The sequence below is a fragment of the Equus przewalskii genome, chromosome 8 (assembly GCF_037783145.1).
Source record: "Equus przewalskii isolate Varuska chromosome 8, EquPr2, whole genome shotgun sequence".
Classification (NCBI taxonomy): Eukaryota; Metazoa; Chordata; class Mammalia; order Perissodactyla; family Equidae; genus Equus; species Equus przewalskii.
Genome location: NC_091838.1, coordinates 62660965 through 62680663, shown reverse-complemented (window position 1 = coordinate 62680663; position 19699 = coordinate 62660965). Strand labels below are relative to the sequence as shown.

The window sequence follows — 19699 nt, the reverse complement described above, 5'->3', positions numbered from 1 at the left end:
AAGACTCTCAAGTTACCTCTCTTTTCCCTAATTCCCTCCCTCCCTCCTGCTTGCTGTTTCCTTACTTCCAGGTCATGAGCAGCCGTTTTCTGCCCTATGACAACATCGTCACAGATGCAGTGCTCAGCCTCGACGAGGACACCGTGCTTTCAACCACGGAGGTAAGCACCACACCTGAGGAGCGGGCAGTGGCCTCTTCACGCCGTTGCCCCAAACCCCAAGGATCCAGTGCCTCTTTTGCTCTTTCCTTGGCCAAGTCGAAAACATTTTTCAGAAATTCCTGCAGAGTCGGTTTTAATCAACCCAGTTCCTGGTAGCACCCAGCCACCACCTGGCACCCTCACGAGGGCCTTTCCCCTTTGTTTTCTCTGCTAATTGGCTCCTCATTTGTATGGCTGTGCCTCACCTCTCCCCTCCTGCCTGCCCTCCTTTTTTGTTTTTAAACACCATGGCTGCAGGCAGGTGTGCACAAGAAACAAGGCGGCGGGGTGGGGGGTGGGGGGGAACACCTGTTTAGCAGTGTCTTGAGACCACCCTGTCCAGAGCCAGCAGCCCACCCTTCCCCTAACAGTTACCCTAACGCCTGTGCAGGTGTGTATTGCCTTTGTTAGGGAAAACTATTCTGGGTTCTAAAGGCAGCTTTTCTGTCTCGATTTGAAGTGCTCATTCTCTTTCACCCCCACAAGAGCAAACGATTTCACTTCAAGGCTGAGATGGAGATCCTGCTATTTCACAGGATCGGGTTTTTGTGCCAAAAATAAGATTGTACAGAGAATGTGTGAGGAGGAGAGAGAGAAGAGGAAAGATAGATATGATAGAAAACCAATTTTTACAACTCGAATGAGTATTGATCTCTGAGACCTTATTTTAAACCATAGAGGGGACAAAAGTCAGTTAGATAAAAATGTAGTGTATGGGGCCGGCCTGGTGGCATAGTGGTTAAGTTATCATGCTCTGCTTTGGCAGCCCAGGGTTTGCAAGTTCAGATCCCAGGCACAGACCTACACACCACTCATCAAGCCATGCTGTGGCAGCATCCCACATGCAAAATAGGGGGAGATTGGCACAGATGTTAGCTCAGGGCCAATCTTCCTCATCAAGAGAAACAAAAAATGTAGTGTATCAGAAATGCATTATTAATCATAGCTGCCAAAAAGCATGGAGACTTAACTACTTATACTTTTCCCTTTCTTTTTTCCTTTTTATAGTTAATCATTTTCTTTTCAATTTGAATATCAGCACTTACCAGCGTGCACTTTCCTGGATGCCAGTCTGATTCTAATGGCCTGCTGCCCACAGAGCCAGGACTCGGTGTTAAACTAGGCTAGCTGTGTCAGTGTCTCTTTCTTGAAATTCCATAGATGCTTCCAATTTCCATCAAATGGAGTTGAACAGATATTATGTGCAAGGGCAACCTAAATAACCCCAGGACACAATGTCCTGGGCCTCACTTTGGTGAAATGCTTTCTGTTTAGCCCAAGCTCTATAAATACTTGGTGAATGAATGATTGGAAGGATGCATGCTGAGGGGATTAAAGTGTGAACAGACGGCCAATTGTGTCATGTGTAAGTGGGCAAGAGAAAGGGGTGGGAGGGGAGAAGATACGTTTAATGTTCAAAGGGAAAGACAGCTATGGAATACATGGTGTGGGACACTCCAGCGTGCATTTTTCTCCTGCTTCCTGCAAGGGAAGCTGGCGTCCCCAGAGCACACTCATTCAACAAGTATTTATTGAGAGATTTCTTTGTTCTGGTCCCCGTGCCGGGTACTTCGATTACACAATTCCTGCCTGTAGCTTTCAGAGTCATGGCAGCAAACAACATTCAAATCAAGTGATTCATATGAAGGAATTATTTAGAGAGTTAGGTGGGGTTAAAGGACCCCACAGAGATGGTGAGGCACCTGGAGAGGAACACTAGCAGAAAGCAGCTCCCACCATGAGGCCTGAAGGAGCGGGGGAAGGAAAGAGTGTTTCCGGAGTCCCTGAGAGATGGAACCAGGAAGAAGAGACTACCCCACAAGAGCTGTGATCATGGAGGGATGTGACAACTGGTGCCAAAGCTGGGAGGGGGCAGGGAAGAAATACCCTGACCTCTGTCTCTGTCTCACCTCCATTTTCCTGCTGGCAACTCCCCCATCAACCACCAGCCAGCAAGGAGGACCAGGTTGTGCCGTCCATAGGATGCCATCATCCCAGGGCACAGAGCATGGCAAGAAGATTGGAGAGTGGCTCTTGAAGGACAAACACAGGAAAAACAGCACATTGCCATGGTGGAACATATGGTTGTGACAAGTACAGCAGATACCTAAATCATTATCCTATGACCCGAACTATTGACTCAGCTTTTATCTTCCCCTGGGCACAAGACAATTAGTCTCACTCTAGGAGTTGTTTTTCCCTGCCCCATGATGAAATAACTTTCAGCTGCTATGATATATGCATGTGCTGGTGAATTTCCTTCCAAAGAATAGCAATTCCAGCCACTCAGTGCATGCTGGGAGGAACATGTGTTGTATGTGAAGTAATTAGAAGTCAATGTGGGTTGGAAATGATATGTAAATTTAAGAGACTGGCAATCTGGTTTACTTTTGCCTGCTGATAGTGGAGTGGCTGTGTTGCCTCAAAAGGTCCGGGACAAGGACTTCTCATTTCTCTTTTTTTAGGTGAATAGATGTTGGTTCATTTTATTTCCTCTCTAAGGATTCTTAGCTTGTTTAAATGTCTCTCTGTAGTATTAAGGATAGGTTTTTAAGCAGCATCCTCTAAAGGGTATTAGATATAGTTGGTTTATAGTTATTTACATTTATCTGGGTTGCTGCAAATTCTCAAAAGAAAACAGATGTTGGTTTTTAAGAGAAAAGACCTGTGAGCTGACCTTTGCCTTCTTTGATGTGTTAATGATCTGCATGAAAGCAGAACTATCACAAGAATCATAGTTTTATCTGAATTTACTTTTGAGTTCTTTTGAAATGACTTGAAACAGCTTTGAGATAGTAAGAAATTCATGTGATGAAAACACCCCATTGGGTTCTATAGTAGTTGCCAGGGCATGTGTTTCCTTTTCAAAGAATAATGGAAAACCCCAAAGAGTGCTGACAGGCAGGCTGATTCTTTGACAACGTCTGTATAATATACTATCCCGTCAGTTAGCGCCATTAGTATTGAACACCAGGGATGATGTGCAGGTTATGGTGACCTGATTTCAATTTTCTGTCAAATACTGTCCTCTCCCCTGCTGTCTTTTAACTTTGAGATGCCTCACTCCCCGCCAAGCTTCCGTTTTGTTTTTTTTTTTTTTGGCAAGGAAGATTGGCCCTTAGTTAACATCTGTTACCAATCCTCCTCCTCTTGCCTGAGGAAGATTGTCCCCAAGCCAACATCTGTGCCAATCTTCCTCCACCTCGCATGTGGGACACCACCACAGCATGGCCTGATGAGCGGTGCACAGGTCCTCACCTGGGATCCGAACCCACAAACCCCAGGCCGCCAAAGCGGGGCACACGAACTTAACCAGTACACCACTGGGCCAGCCCCCACCCCCACCAACCTTTCTTTATACAGGCTCCACCATCCAACTTTTCCCCACCCTGGATGTTATAGTTTAGGGGAACAAGCTATATTGTTAAGGTTTTATTTTATTGAAATAGGGCACCAAAATAAACTTTCATAAAAATTTGAATTTGTGACTGTTTATAAAAATAGTGAATTCTGACTAAGCCCAAAGAATATGGAGATAAAAGGACCCTTACAGATCACCTAAACCAGTGTTTCTCAAAACATGGTTTGTAGGCCAGCCCAGTGGTGCAGCTGTTAAGTGTGCATGTTCCACTTCAGCGATCCGGGGTTCACCAGTTCAGATCCCAGGTGCGGACATGGCACTGCTTGGCAAGCCATGCTGTGGTGGGCATCCCACATATAAAATAGAGGAAGATGGGCATGGATGTGGGCTCAGGGCCAGTCTTCCTCAGCAAAAAGAGGAGGATTGGCAGTGGATGTTAGCTCAGGGCTGATCTTCCTCAAAAAAAAAACAAAAAAAGATGGTTTGTGCACATTAAATAGTCCTGCATGGTTCGTGTCAAGCATATTTCATTTTAACAATTATATATTTACCTTAATGTTTGGTAGAAAATAATATAGCCAGCAGTCACACCTAGGGTTTCACCACCAGGTTTATCTGGAATGAGGCTAATTTAAAAAAAAAAAGGAATAGGCAATTTAAAGAAAAAAGTCATTGAATGTGTGGTATGGGAATGTGGCAGAAGCAGGGATGATGTTACCTATATGGTAAAAGCTTGGGAAATAGTGATCTAGGCTTACTTGCTTTGCCTTTTTTTTAAATTGAGGTAAAATTCATATAACATAAAGTTAACCATTTTAAAGTGTATAATTCAGTGGCGTTTAGTTCATTCACAATGCTGTGCAGTCATTGCCCATTATCTCTATCTTAATTCTAAAACGTTTTTATCACCCAAAAAGGAAGTTACTCCCTAGCCTTTGGAACTATCCATCTGTTTTCTGTCTTTAGGGATTTACTTATTATGGACGTTTCATATAAATGGAATCACACACTATGTGGCCTTTTGTGTGGCTTCTTGCACTCAGCATAAGGTTGTCAAAGTTTGTCCATGTTGTAGTGCATATCAGTGCTTCGTTCCTTTTTACAGTTGAATAATATTCCATTGTATGGATATACCACATTTGGTTTATCTGTCAGTTGATGGGGTTGTTTTCACCTTTTGGTTATTATGAATGGTTATTTGCTCTGCTTTTGATCCTCTGAGAGGGCAGGAATTGGACTTGGCCAGCATCCCTCAGTCCCTCAGCCACTGCCACAGTGCCAGGACTTGAAATATTCGTGGAACAAATGAAATTTCCATCTGCGATGCTTATCAAGAAGAGATAGGCACAGGTGGGAGGGTGAATGTGTAACCTGTATAAGAGATCAATTGCTTTTAACACTGGAGCGACACACCTAAAAGGGAGCCTATGATGATAGTACACACCAAATCTGAAACGCGGTGGCCTGGGTTCAGATCTTGGCTCTGCCACTCACTGCTGTGGTTCAAGTAATTTCAAAGCTTGTCCATGTTATAGCATGTACCAGTGCTTCATTCCTTTTCATAGCTGAATAATACTTCGTTGTATGGACATACCACATTTGAACTTCCATATGCCTTAGCTTACCTCTCTGAATTGGAGAGTAGAAAATTACCTACTGAACAGCATAAATGAGTTAAAATGTATACATACCTATAACCATGCCTGTCACATTATCAGCATTACACGATTATGAGCATTATATGATTGTTTGCTGTTACTGTTATTATTATTTTTACTTTCTATGTAGTATATAGTATCATTCATCAAATAATCAAAGAAAATCAGAAATGAGCTTACACCTTTGCAAACAGAGTCTTTGCTAATTACAAATGTTAGTTTATAGCAGGTTCAGAAGTACCTGCTTGGGGTATTATAAGCCCTGGAACCTCATTTAGCTGCATGTTCTTTAAAATAATCCTGTGGCTTCACATGGCCTTGTTCCCACTTATTCTTGGTGATTTTTTGCTGTGGCTGCTTTTTGTGGTTTCCCCTGCTCTGTGTGTCTTCAAACCTGAGAGGCCTGCGTTATTATTTCCGTATGATATCTGCTCTGTATTCCTGTGACAACTTGTGTGCTTTTGAAACATCTTTTCTCTTGCTTGTAAGAAGATGCTCTTATTTTAGTCACTGTGCCTTTGCTGTGTGCTGTTATGATGTCTGCTGTATATTCATACTCTGGACGTCTATAGGAAATCTGCTCCCGTTTATAAAACAGATGTGCGTATGCCTCACGTGACTCAGGGATCACGTGCACCTCGGGGTTCAAGGGGCGGGGCGGGGGGGGTGGTGAAGCAACTGCTTTTCTGACTTACTTTTAGCTTGAACAGACCAGATTTCTAAAGGACATATCAGCAAATGGGTTTTTTTCCTTCTTGCATTTCCCCCCTAATCTGAAGTCTCTTTAACAGAAAACATTAAAATGTGCATAATTATGGGGCAAAATGTCAAGCAGTCAGTTTAATTTGCTGATGAATACGTGGAATTAATGTTTCGCAACAGTGCCGGGATTTTGCATTATGGATTAGCAGGGGGAAGGTAATGTTTTGTCGACGTTTGTTAACACTGTTGATTGCTTGTTTGGCTTGTGTTCTGCCTGCAGGTAGATTTTGCCTTCACCGTGTGGCAGAGCTTCCCTGAGAGGATTGTGGGGTACCCCGCACGCAGCCATTTCTGGGATAACTCTAAGGAGCGATGGGGATACACGTCCAAGTGGACAAACGACTACTCCATGGTGTTGACAGGAGCTGCTATTTACCACAAGTGAGGAATCGAGACGTCTCGCCTCTAGATTTTTCTGTAGCTCCTTATATTCATTTCTGGCTACTGCATAAATAGGAACTTGGGCTAAATCTTGTTAACATTAACGAAAATTAGTTTGCATTCCTTTTTAGGTTTTGTCAATGTGGCCAACATGTGTCTTTGAAACCAATGAAACCTCTTAGCTTATTGCATTTCCAGAAATTATGGTAGTTTAACATCTTCAATTAGTCTGAAGTGTGAAGGCATACTCAGGGGTGTATGAGAAACTGAATGTTTAGAATAACAACAAAATTCTTGAGTACCTCTCTCCCAGGCACTGTTCTAAGTGCTTGGATTTACCATTGAGTAAAACAGAAAAATTTCCTACTCATGCAGGTCTTGTATTCTAACAAGGGGAAACACAATATACATAATAATTTTATAATGTGTTAAGGAGATGAGTTATATAGCAAAAAGACAAAGTAGAAGAAAACAATAAAACTATTCGAACATTAACAGGGTAAAGGATCAGAGGTGCTAAAGGTGGAGAAGGGGCAGGATAGAGGGTGGCCAGGGTGATCCTCCTGGAGCAGGTAAGATCTGGGCAGAGTCTTCAAGGAGGAGAGGAAGTCAGCCAGGAGAATATGTCTAGGGAGAGTGGTATGGCATAGGGAACAGCCACAATAAATGCCCTGAGGCAGAATGTTGGAGAAATCTCAAGAAGAGCAATGTGACTAGAGTGGAGTGAATGGAAAGTAGGTGAGAGAGGTCATGGGAGCCCAGATGTAGGACCTTGCTGTCCATCATGAGGACTTGATTTTCTTTAAGTGATGTGGGTAGCCAGTGCAGGGGTTTGAGCAGAGACATCTTTCTTATGTTTTAGGCGTCCACTCAGGATGCTCTGTTAAGGATAGACTATAAAGGGGGCCAGGGTAGAAGCAGGGAGACCTATTAGGAGTTGATTGGCATTATCTAGGCAAGAGATGAGGGAGCCTGGGACCAGAAAGTAAGCAGTGGAGGTGGTAAGTAGTAAACAGATTGTGGCATATTTTGAAGATGCTCCAGCATGATGTCCTGACAGATTGAATACAGAGTTTGATGAGTCTAAGTTTTTTGACCTGTAGAACCAGAAGGGTAGAGTAGCTAGCCATCAACAGAGATGGGGAAAGCTGTAGATGGAATCCATGTTAAAGAAAATACAGAAGTTCCATTTTGAGCATAGTAAGATATCCTAAAGTGTAAGATGAAAAAGGTCAGGGTTGGAGATACAAATCTGGGAGTCGTGTGCATATTTTTGGTCTTTATATCCAGAGGACTTGGGTAAGATTGCCAAACTAGTGAGTGTAGATGTTTAACGTTCCTGACAAAATTATTAATGAAATCCCCACTGTTCTGCCTTAGTAAGGTGAACACACCAATCTTAACCTAGTCTTTTTAGTAAAGAATAGAGAATCTTGACATCTCAGGGATAGAGCTGGAAATGCACAAGGTATAAGCATTTAGGCTGACGGAATCTTGATCTTAAGATTCCACCTCTTGAAAGTTCATTGTTCCCTTTCCCCCTGCCACTACCACTCAAAGAATCTGATTCATTCAAATGATTTTCCTGTAAATATATGCTATATGTACTTCCAAAAAGAGTAGTGGGGTAAGAAATAATTCAGATTAATTGTGGGTTCTCCAAAATGATTGACTACCAGATTAATTAGGGTTTTGCTCTAATAGTGTTGAAAATATGGTTTATAGGCCACAAAAATAGAAAAGGGTATTGTTGCACTCAGGGTTATGGGAGAATATTGAATGCAGTTCTGATTAAGCCAAGAATTAAAATTGTAAAGCTGCTTGTAATGATATATAGATCATGTGGAAGTAACTTCTCCTGCCATCTAAGGATTCGGTTTCTAACCAACCAGCCTGATATTAAAGTTAGGCTGGGCAGGCAATATCTGCATCCATGTGTATCCCTGTACCTTGTCTTCTTATCTGTAAAACAGGGATAATAACAGTACCTATATGATAGGTTCCTTATGAGGATTACATAAAGCATTTCTTGTAAAGCACTTTCGAACATTATCTGGCACATAATAAGTACCATATGTGATAGCTCTTATCATCCTCATCCATGATATGTTTAGGGATTCAGAGAGTAGGTATGTGTTTTCTGTCAAAGAAGATCCCCTGTCATAATCTAATGATGGGTTCCTGTGAAATCTGTCTTTGGTTTTTACAGATATTATCACTACCTGTACACCCATTACCTGCCAGCCAGCCTGAAGAACATGGTGGACCAACTGGCCAACTGTGAGGACATTCTCATGAATTTCCTGGTGTCTGCTGTGACAAAATTGCCTCCAATCAAAGTGACCCAGAAGAAGCAGTATAAGGAGACAATGATGGGACAGGTAAGGGCAGGACAATCCTCCTCCACTGCTTTGCTGACGGGTGGTTCAGTCTGAGGTAATGAGGACTCACTGCTCCTCTAGGAAGCATAATGAGGAGATATCAGAGAAAAACCGCATCTGAAAGCTCTGAGCGAGCGTACGGTTGGCACATAGATAATTGGGAAGACGGAAGTCAAGGGTATCTTTATGTCAAGAATATAAAAGCTCTCATATAACCTACAAGTTGGCATGAGAAAGACATATCTTCTCTAGAGTTAAAGACCTACAAAGAATTTATGTAAGTTTATTGTAGGTGATTTTTTAATGAATAGTTAATAATACTCTCAACACAGCTTTCTAGTGGTTGCTCTGGAGTTGGATGAACATCATGATGGCAAACCAGCAGTCACAATGCTTGATTTTCAGTTCTAGAACCAGCATTTATGAGCTGTAGGCAAGTCAGTTACCCTCTGAAACTCATTGGCTCCTCTTTAAAATGGAAATGGTGAAATCTACCTCAGAGGGTTGAGATAACATGTAAAAGAGATTTTATAAAAGAAATATTGTTTTGAGTCATAAAAGTTTAGCACTAGGGGCTGGCCCCGTGGCCGAGTGGTTAAGTTCGCGTGCTCCGCTGCAGGCGGCCCAGTGTTTCATTGGTTCGAATCCTGGGCGCGGACATGGCACTGCTCATCAAACCACGCTGAGGCAGCGTCCCACATGCCACAACTAGCAGGACCCACAACAAAGAAGACTATACAACTATGTACTGGGGGGCTTTGGGGAGAAAAAGGAAAAAAAAATAAAATCTTAAAAAAAAAAAGTTTAGTACTAAAGATACTTGTAGGGAAATGTAATTCCAACTTTCTCCTTTTACAAGTAAGAACACTAAGACCCAGAGAATTTAAGCGTATTGCTACAAGTTGCCCAATCTTAGAGAACTAGGAGTTGAAGCCTAGGCTCTCTTCTTTCCACTGCTTGTTCTTCTACACCCCAGGGTCCCATTCCCAGGACGATCTGGATATGCTGAAGCTCATCTACCTTTATTCATCTTGGACAGAGCCCAGCACTACATGTTAGAAATCAAAAACCTTAAGTAAGACCATTTAGATCTACCCAAGTTAAGTCATGGAGCATCCAACAGGATTTCAGTCAACCTGAAAAGACATACTTTAACTTTGTTGTATCAGTTCAATTGTCTGGGGGTTTCCATGTACCTTGCTCTAACGGTTATTGAAAATCATATGCAAATCTAGCTTTTGCAAAGGAAAACTTAGCCCGGCCTCATGTTAACACAATTGATGGTTTTGCATTCACTAAATTTAGTAAGAGCAACAAATTTGCAGGATTTTAAGTTTATAAAATTTTATAATTCCATTTTTACTGAACACCTACAAGTTATTAAAGCACTGTTCTAGGTACAGGTCATGACAAAGCTGCTGTCCTTAGTGAGCAAACAGTCTAGTGGAAAATTCTATTTCCCTCCAACTACTAAGAGAACAGGCGAGAGGTTTTATAAGAATTTTTAATCTTTAAGGCCAAAAGGCTGTTCAAATTCAAGCAAGATATATTGTCTACTGTGTGTCCAGGCATTTTCATGTATATTATCTCATTTAAGGACACCGCATTCCTTTAATATTGTTAGCTCAGACAGTCTGATAACTTCTCTGAGGTTATGTACTAATTAGAAGTGGAACTCTAATAACATAATTTCTTAGGGGTTGGTGCTATGCCCTTTTCATAGATTTATCTATTTCTACCAAACCCATATTTCTAGAAATAATTTTATACATCTTTTGGGACAAATCTAAATTTAGCCTTAGGTCTAACTAGATGTATCTAGTTAGATATGTACCATATTTGCCCCATTCTACCCATCGTACACTTTTGTTTATTGAATGTTTGTATGACTGATGAAGTAAATGGATGTCATGCTCTAAGATTATGCTTTTATTACACAGGAAAGATATCTTCTCCAATAGGTTGGTTGACCCAAGTAAATGTTAAAATCTAGAGGCAAAAGAGCTACTCAAATGATTCAGTGGGCTTTTTTTGTTTTTTTCATTTGTAAGAGGGAATAAGAATGAGCTTGAGCTCTGACAGTATTACCATTTGCATTTGTGAGCACTTGCCTAGATGTGGGGGTCTGGCTGTTTGGGAATGAGTGGGCCAGTCAGAAATGGCCTTCAAACCCATACCAACTTAGGAACAAAGTGAGATACATTTGGGACCATTTGCTCTGATATGAACTCAAGTGGTCGGCTTCATTTGATACTTTCTCTGATTTACCCAGCAGAGTTCTCCTAGCATAAATGGTAAAGAATGGAGCCTGAGTTCTGCCCCTTAGCCTTGAACAAATAATTTTAACTTCCCTGAACCTACTTCCTCTCTACTATGAGGATGTTATTACCTGAGTTGATAACTTGACCAGGTTGTGTGAGGCTCAAATGAGCTTCATGAAAACACTTTACAAATAGTATTTTGTTTATTATCCTGCTGCTCAAAGGTAACTTGACATTTGTATTTACCTTCAATGATTACTTTCAAGTATGTTGACACTTGTGGTTTTAAAGTGACTGTGAGTGATTCTCACAGTAAAATGTACCTTCCTATGAAAGTATTTTCTAACAACACGTGAGGATGCCAGCACATTGAACACAAACACACATCCATATACATCATTTGATAGTTGCCTAACGACATAAATGAATTTGTGGGTTTCCCCCCATAATTGGGCAGCCCACCTTTCCTTGTTTCATAAAAACATGGTTTTAAAGACATTATGCTTAGTTGGTCTATTTAAATTTCAGCACTCAAGTCATTTAAGGCTTTCTTCTAAATCCGTGTCAGTCATTTACATGGTCTAAACATATTTAACCAATCTTAGGGGCAACACAGAGAGCTAAAGAGATGGTAGCCATCTTTTCTACTTACCCAGAATCAACCAAGTAAACAAGAAGGTTTTAGAGAACCATCGTCGAAACCACAAACACACTGTTAGCCATAGTCTTTGATCCCAAGTGCAAACAGAAGTTTTGTATTTAGTGAGCACGGTAATTGAGGTTCAATTGGTAAGTCATTCACTGACCAGAGAATTAGTCAATATAGATCTTTATTTGTGTGTTTTTAGCACTGAGGAACGTAGCATATCTTGGGAAAACCTTCTAGTGAAGCTGAAAACCAGGATCAGTGCTTGCATTTTCCCCAGGCACATGGATGGGGAAGCTTGGTACCCAGGCCAGACGCCAGGCTCTGCTGCGCGCCCGTGAGTCTGACTTGGTTTCCGCAGTGTCTCCATCTCATCTTACATTTCTCTCATCATCTTCCATGTCTCTTTCCTTTTCCCCAGACCTCTCGGGCTTCCCGCTGGGCCGACCCGGACCACTTTGCCCAGCGACAGAGCTGCATGAATACGTTTGCCAGCTGGTTTGGCTACATGCCGCTGATCCACTCTCAGATGAGGCTCGACCCCGTCCTCTTTAAAGACCAGGTCTCTATTCTGAGGAAGAAATACCGAGACATTGAGCGACTTTGAGGAATCCAGCCAAGTGGGGGAGGGGAAGCGAGAAGGGACAGGGGTCAAGCTGCTCTCTCTTCCCAGTGCAGATCCGCTCAGCAGCGGGGCCAGATTGTGCCAAGTATCCAAATAAACTTAGATGGACAGAATGACAAAAAACAAGAAAAGGCCAATGAGAACTCGACTCCTGGCTCCTGGGACCGCACGGGACTGCTCCAAACTCACCTCACTGGCTTCTATGTCCCAAGACTAGGTTGTGTACAGTTTAATTATGGAACATTAAATAATTATTTTTGAAATGATTGCTATGCAGGTTTAAACTTTTTTAATGATCAAAACTATTAAAAACCAGAGTTCTTTCTTTAATCAAAATTGTGTTGGTTGTGACTATTTCAAAGCTGCTACTCCTCTTCCCACAAACATCATTGCCATTGGTCATGCAGGGTTTCCTGCAGTTACAAAAGCTCAGGCTCCATGGAAAACACAAGTCACTTGACCCAGTGTCAAGACATAACTGAGCATAAGTAAAGGCAAGTTCATTCTTCAGCCTTGCCAGTGCAAATTGTTTTCCACTTTGATTTTGCAGATCCACTTGAACTTTTGTCTCTAAAATGTCGCTGCATGAGAGTAAGTATTATGACTTCTGGGTAGGCAGTTCTAACTGAAAACATTATGTTTGGGATATGTAAGTATGATAACCTTCTTCATTGGGGGGGTGGGGGGAGTTAGTACCAAGAAAACACTAGTATAATTAAGAAATGTTCAGTTTGCAAAAGAAATCATTCAGACAATCCCCCAGCATATTAGGGAGATGGAAAGATTGATCCACAACAATAGCCCAATGGTTTTTAGGGGTGTGGGCTAGATAAAACATTCAACTGTTGACATACTTCTGCTTAGAGCTGGGGAAAGCTTTGGTTTAGAGGCAAAGGAAGAATGAGTATATTGGGGGAACATTATTTACAAGACAAGCTCTTTCATGTTTGTGAAAACCTCAAGTTTCAGAAGCTTCTGTATTGAGAAAAAAGTAATAATGTATCCATTCTCACCATCAAACATGAAGATTGCTGAGAAGTAACTGGGGGTATCTCTCACCATTGGGACCCTGATACCATTTTTGGTCAAACATTGCTTTGAGGAAGAATCTGGCAAACAAGATAATCAGAAACAAATGTGAATACTCTCCTATTTCATTTTAATTTGTAAATCTGTGGAGAAGTTTAGTTGTGCCTATTGTTAAAAAACATTTCTATCTCAGCAAATGCTGCTTTGAGCTTCTGACTATTGTAAAACTACAAGTATAAACTGAAAAAAAAATCTACATCTCTTAATTCCATAATAAAAGATGGAGACTTCTCATATTGAATGCTTTCTTCTACTTGGAAGAAGCAAGAGAGAATAGAGAAGAGAAAGACATTATTGGGTCCTCCCACCTCTGGTGCTGAATCATCAAGAAGCACTGTTGTTTTTTTCCCCCTAAACTCTCATATATCTCATAAATTTATTTCCAGGGTTGGTTTAGAAGAAAATTCCATTCCAGAATTATGTTCAAATAACTTCAAGTGCCTGGCTTAGGTGAGCGGAAACCGTAAATCCAGGAGACTTTAACTCATCTTTGCTTTGTAGACCTCTGGAAGAGAAGGAACTTGCAGTGATAGTGTAAGGAGGGAGGGCGCTGTAGACAGGAGTGCAAGTAGGTGTTTTGCAGTGGTCTAGGGAGGTGACTCAATATGCTACCTAATGACAGAGCGATGACCAGCACCCACATGTCCAGATGCTGTGTTGTGACTGGTGCCCAGGGAATTGAAATTCAGTGAAAGAGGGGGGCTTTTCTGCAGCCTTGTGCCTCAGAATAGCTCCCTAAATCTCTCATCCAATTTGACCCAGCCTTAGCACACTCTCAAACATATGACATTTTCTCCTAAATGGATGTGACTTTCTCTTCTGTATTTGTTGAAAAATAATTCTTGTGTCGATGGTACTTGCCCCTGTTGCTTTCTTTGAAATGCCCTGTCTAATAGGTTTCATGCCGTTGAAGCTGCAGCTCTCAGTGACTTAAAGGGTTAGCAATTAATCCTTATTCATCTGGCCTTTGTAAATTTGTGTTTAATTTTTTAGGCCTGCCAAATGATTCTTGTGTCTTTCTCCTTTGCAAAAATGAGTGCAATCTTTTGTTCAATGACCCCAAGCCAACTTGAAACTTATGTTGTCTTCTTGGCTTGCAGAGCAGTGTCCCTAATTGTACCAGTCGGTCCCATGAATGGATTCAAGGAACTACTTTGCCTGATTTACCTGTCACAAAGCTCGCAGGGCATAGTCTCCACAAACAATGTATGTGACATTGAAAGAAAAGATTGTCATTATAAATGAGAACAGGATCTGACACACTTTTCAGTCACTTTAAACCTCCGCAGTTTCATTTTGTCTTCTTCTCTGAGGAAAGCTCTTTGGGATGCTAGCTAGTATGTTCTTTTCCCATTTGGAACATACAGCTGGGAATTAAACAATGCTTAGCAAATCAGTGAGGCCCAGCAGTAAGATGTAATTTTAATTCACTTAGGCAAGAGTTATATTTCACTGCAGCAAGTTGACAAATCATAGCCATCTCTGTAGGATGTCAGGAGTTCTCTCTCAGTCAACTTTAATGATAACCAGGGGTCCCTAAGTGGGCCAGTATGAATTGGGAAGAAGCCAAAACCAGAGAGTGCAGTGCCAACCATGTAATAAATTACATGCAGAAACTCCTGGGAAGACTCAGCCGGTTATGATTTCCACACAACATCTTTTTCTGGCTCCACGTTAAGACGCGTGATCTTAAAAATAATTTTTTTAAGCTGACTTATGTATGTATTTAAAAAAAGGCTTACAAATATCAACTCAAGTTTACATATACGTGAAACATCACCTTTGTTGAAAACAACCAAAAGTGAAGCTGTAAAGAATCCATGAAATAATCACTGTAGTCATGTCACAAAAGATCACATAGCTGGGTGGGTCTCCTTGGACCTATCAGCACACTTTCCAGCAGGATGCTTCAGAAGAAAGTGAAACCTCTCGTACCTGGAATCTTATGTGTGTTCCAGTTTAATTTCTTCTCGTTACCAATGGTGCTCAAAGAAGGATCAATCTCGGTTGCTTCCTTCAGTTTTCCTTTGGGAGTGATTTTTGTTTTTCATTTACAGTAGGCTATGTTAGCCTTTATTTTAGTGGTTCTGGACACCTGGTTGCTTGAAGGAATGTTATGCCAGTGGCCTTTCATAAAGGTTACTGAACTTTAAGTTAATCAGGGGTGAGATGAATGAATGTGAATAGACCTATATACTGTTTTAAAAAAAAAAAAAGCTCTTGATTTAAGAACTAATGAAATTTTAATCAAACTTGTTTAAAGGGCGGGAGCAGGGAGAAGGCAGAGAGCCTGCCAGGGTGGAATCTGAATAAGACTCTTGCTGGACAAACTGAATTATGGATTCAAAAGCGGAGGCAAACTTCCCAGACCTGAAAGTGTCTTATGTTCCCTCAGATCTCAGAGCTCCAATTTTAAAAAGTACCAGTTCTTACCATGACCTCTCAAATAAAAATGTCCCCACCTGCTAATAGTTAATGTGATCACCGTGCAGCCTGCGCATCAGGACATCAGTTGCTGCTTTCATTTACTTAGTTTGCATTTGCAGCAACTAAATGACAAGAACCTTTCCGATGGCCTTGTCATTCTTGGCCTATTTAACCAAGAAAGTTCTTTTACTCCCAGCCTCATTTTCTCAGGCATGCTTGATGGGGACAAAGTTGTTTAGACTTGAGTTCTCAGTCAATAAACATTAATATCAGACTGTGCTAAACTTGTCCTCTGTCTTAGAGCTTCAGCATGTAGACAGATTATTCCTTGACTCCAAGTCCGCTTTAAAAAAAAATGGGATAAAGCGTTCTGAGTACAACATAGTCTCTCCCATCACTGCAGTAACACTGTCCAGAAGCCCTGGATAGAAGAGCTGCTATTTACAACATAATCTCAGTAATGAAGATGACTCCTGGAAACCATCTTTGCCCTTTCCAAAAATCAAAGGATTTTATTTCCATGACTTTTGCTTAGCAGAGACTATCTGTAGTTCTCACTAATTTGAGTTCCATATGAGAAGCCTAGATGAGCTACCCAAATCTGGGACTTTCATTGCCAATTAAATAGGTGAGGAAGGCTCTAGTATCCTCTGGAACAAGAGACAGTGGCATCCATCCAGAAAGCCCTCAGAAGAGCATGGTCTCACCCTTGTTTAAAATCAAGTCAAGCTAGCCTTTCAGTCGTTGTATTTTTGTAATGCTTTGCCTTTTAGGCCTCGGAGGCCGTTTGATTTCTGCAATAGTTCTCTGCCCTTCCCTGGGAATACGTCCCTTTCCTTTCTGTTGTAATTATTACTAAAATTAGGGCCATGCAAATGACCTGGTTACCATGTAATGAACCTTGTATATTTATTTTGAGAGAAAAATATGTATAGGATATGTTGAGGGGGTAGAAGGAAGACATCAAAAACTGGAACTATTTTAAGTGGCAAATTGTAAAGGAAAAAAAAAGGATACCTTATTTTGTATACGATGTACATTTGGGCCAGTTTTCTAATATGTTGCCAATGTTTTTGTAGTATCACCACAGGTCTTTTCTGAAGTGTGTTCCCCATTTGTTATAGACTCTTAATGACTTAGTGCAATTAAGCCCTGAAGTGTGAGAGAGAGCCTGTGAGAATACGAAGCCATAGGTCTTGATTTACTTCACTGACCTGTGTAACTCTATGTTTGGGTTTTGCCATCCAAGATAGATTGTTTTATAGAGAGTGTCACCAAAGACTTTTTCCTTCCAATTTATAGAAGAAAAAAAAAAGAAATTATTAATAAATGACATGACTTTTCATCTGTGTGGTTTTCCTTCCATCTTTTCTGTTGACTACAGAAAGATGTCATTTCTCAGGAGGATTTGGTGTGCTGGGGGAACACAAAGCTTGTGTGGAGATTCTGGGGGAGATAGGTAGATGAGGTTGGGCCCTGTGTGCTGGGTGGAGGTCCAACTCCCACAGCCTGGCTGCAGCCCAACGCCCAGCCTCATGGGGAACAAGGGGCTGCCAGCAAGAGCCACCTTCCAGGCCAGATACAGCTGGTGCTCTTGGAAGCAGACCAGGGTGAACGGTGGTGATTTGCCCAGTTCACAGCGTTCCTCCACACAGACGCTGGGACAACGTGGCAGCGCCGGGCCCCAGAGCATCTGGAGCCTGACAGCTGTGGCCATTACCCCCTTTGGTTTCAACTACTGTGTAGAGCTCATGAGTTCCTGGCTGGGGAACCATTTATTAGACTGACGTTTCTCAAAAGGATTTATAAATGGTTCCAGGTGTAAACGCGGGCCCCTGATCCAGGACCACTGTAGTACTGTTTTATGACAGTGATGAAGTTCCTTCTTATTCTCCTTTTTTCTCTTCCCTTTCCAGTGGCCTCTCTGCCACATCTCTGTTTCTACCCTCTTTCTTTGGATATTTTTAGAGAAAGGACATCAGTCACCAACTTCACATATCTGCAGGGCAGCAAATGCCACATTGCATTTGCAGGTGTTGATTTGTTTTATGACTTCCATCAAGTTTCTCTATTTCAGTTTGTCCATCTGTAAAATGGTGACAAAAATATTTATTGACAAATAGTCTCTGAACAGCTACTGCATAGTACTGAGCACTGTGCTAGGTGCAGCTGAGGGAATAAAGATGAAAAAAATCCTATTCCATGTCCCCAAGCAAGAAAGAGGGAAGTCAGTGTGAGGTCAGACAAGGCAAGTCTAGGGCAAGTCATCAGAGGAGTCTCAGAAAGGAATTTGTCAAGTCGTAGGTTCCAAACCAGAACATGGATGTGACAGTGCTACTTGTAAAATCTGGTCCCACTGTGTGACTGATGATAGGATCACTCCCAAGTGTGAGGACAAATGAGAAGTCTCGTTGGAGAAGCAACTTTTAAATTCGGTCCAACCCTACCTCGCAGTTTCGATGAATGTGATAGCATGCAAAAATACCTTGAGCAAACCTACTTTATAAATAAAAGATGGTGTGGCTTTATAGTCTGAGCATTTCCACCAAGTCTACTCACGACAAGAGAAGGCTAGAAGTTATTTGTGGGCACCGGAGTCACTCTACGTTGCCCCGCCCCCCCCCCCAATATTGTACAGTCTCTCTGATTTGCAGGAAGTCAAAATGTAGGGGGGAAGAATGAGGTTAGGTTGCCTACTGTTTGAGGCTCAACTGTGCTTTAGAAGATAGAGTGGAGTGGATGCAAGGTTTTTATTTGCTTTTGGCCTCACTCAGACAAACTGTCTAAGTGTGCTGGTCACAGTCACAGTCTTTGGAACACAACTACCCGGGTTTGAATCCTGATTTTGCCTCTTGGTAGTTCTGTGACCTTATAGAAATTACTAGCCCTCTTTGTGCCTCAGTTTCCTCAGAATAGTACTGGTCTATGCCTCATAGGGTTCTCATGAGGATTAAATGAGTTAACAAATATAAGGTTCTTAAAATAGCACCTAGTACATGATAATAAGTATGTAACTCTTACCTATTATTAGTAGTTAATATTTTGCCAAAACGGTTTATTTTAAGAATCTTTCCCTTGTTAAAGAGGAAACATTCTTAGTTTAACATTTAGGTGATTAATACTGACCCAGATTAAACTGTGGTCTTTCTAGTGTCACAGACTCCTCTTGTTTTCAATTACGGTCGTGTTTTAATGCCTATAGGCGTGAAATCATCTTAGCATTCAGGATTGGGTAATCCAGCTGCAGAGATTATGCGAAGTCGCTTTTTTATTTCCTGACTGAACTGCTTTGAGGAATGGTCTGTTTCTCATTCTCACTTAATGGAGTATAGTTGAGATAGCTCAGGACTAAAATGAAGTTTGGGTGCCAATTATTATTGTTTCTTTTCTGGTGGCTTCAATTATATTAAGAAAGAAAATGTGCTCTTGCCAATATGTAAATTATTTGCCAAGTTGGAATTTCTGTTCCAAACTGAACTGCAAATAACCTGATTTCCTTGGCTAAAACTACTTGTACAACAAGCCTAAAATGTGTCTTTAATCAGAGAGCATCAGATTATCCCATTTTAGGGTAGAAAAAAAAAGTTAAGCTACGAAGAGGGAAACTTAGAAGCTATTTTAACGGCTCCCCAAAGATCTATACATACATGGCTTTTTATAACGACTTTTTTTAAATTTAATATATAGTGAAAGTATTTCCATGTCATTAAATCATTTTGAACAATCAAATTTTAATGATCATATAGTACTCTATTGTACAGCTATTCCATATTTTCTTTACTCAATTCCTAACTGTTAGATATTTAGACATTTTAAAATTTCTCATAATTGTGTAGCGGATATTGTAATCAACATTTGAGCAATGTGATCCATGTTCTGGTAAATATTCCTGAAGATAAATCTTTGTT

At 41.2% G+C, this 19699-nt stretch overlaps 1 protein-coding gene across 1 annotated transcript in view; it reads left to right on the top strand.

Moving 5' to 3' along the window:
- Positions 1–12611, top strand: part of EXT1 (exostosin glycosyltransferase 1) — a 271026-nt gene extending 258415 nt beyond the window's left edge. The window contains exons 9-12 of the mRNA XM_070631922.1: positions 72–161; positions 6202–6362; positions 8572–8743; positions 12072–12611. Coding sequence (XP_070488023.1) covers positions 72–161; positions 6202–6362; positions 8572–8743; positions 12072–12257 — 609 coding nt within the window. The 3' untranslated portion in view covers positions 12258–12611. The remainder of the gene's footprint in view (positions 1–71; positions 162–6201; positions 6363–8571; positions 8744–12071) is intronic.
- Positions 12612–19699: the final 7088 nt, after the last annotated feature.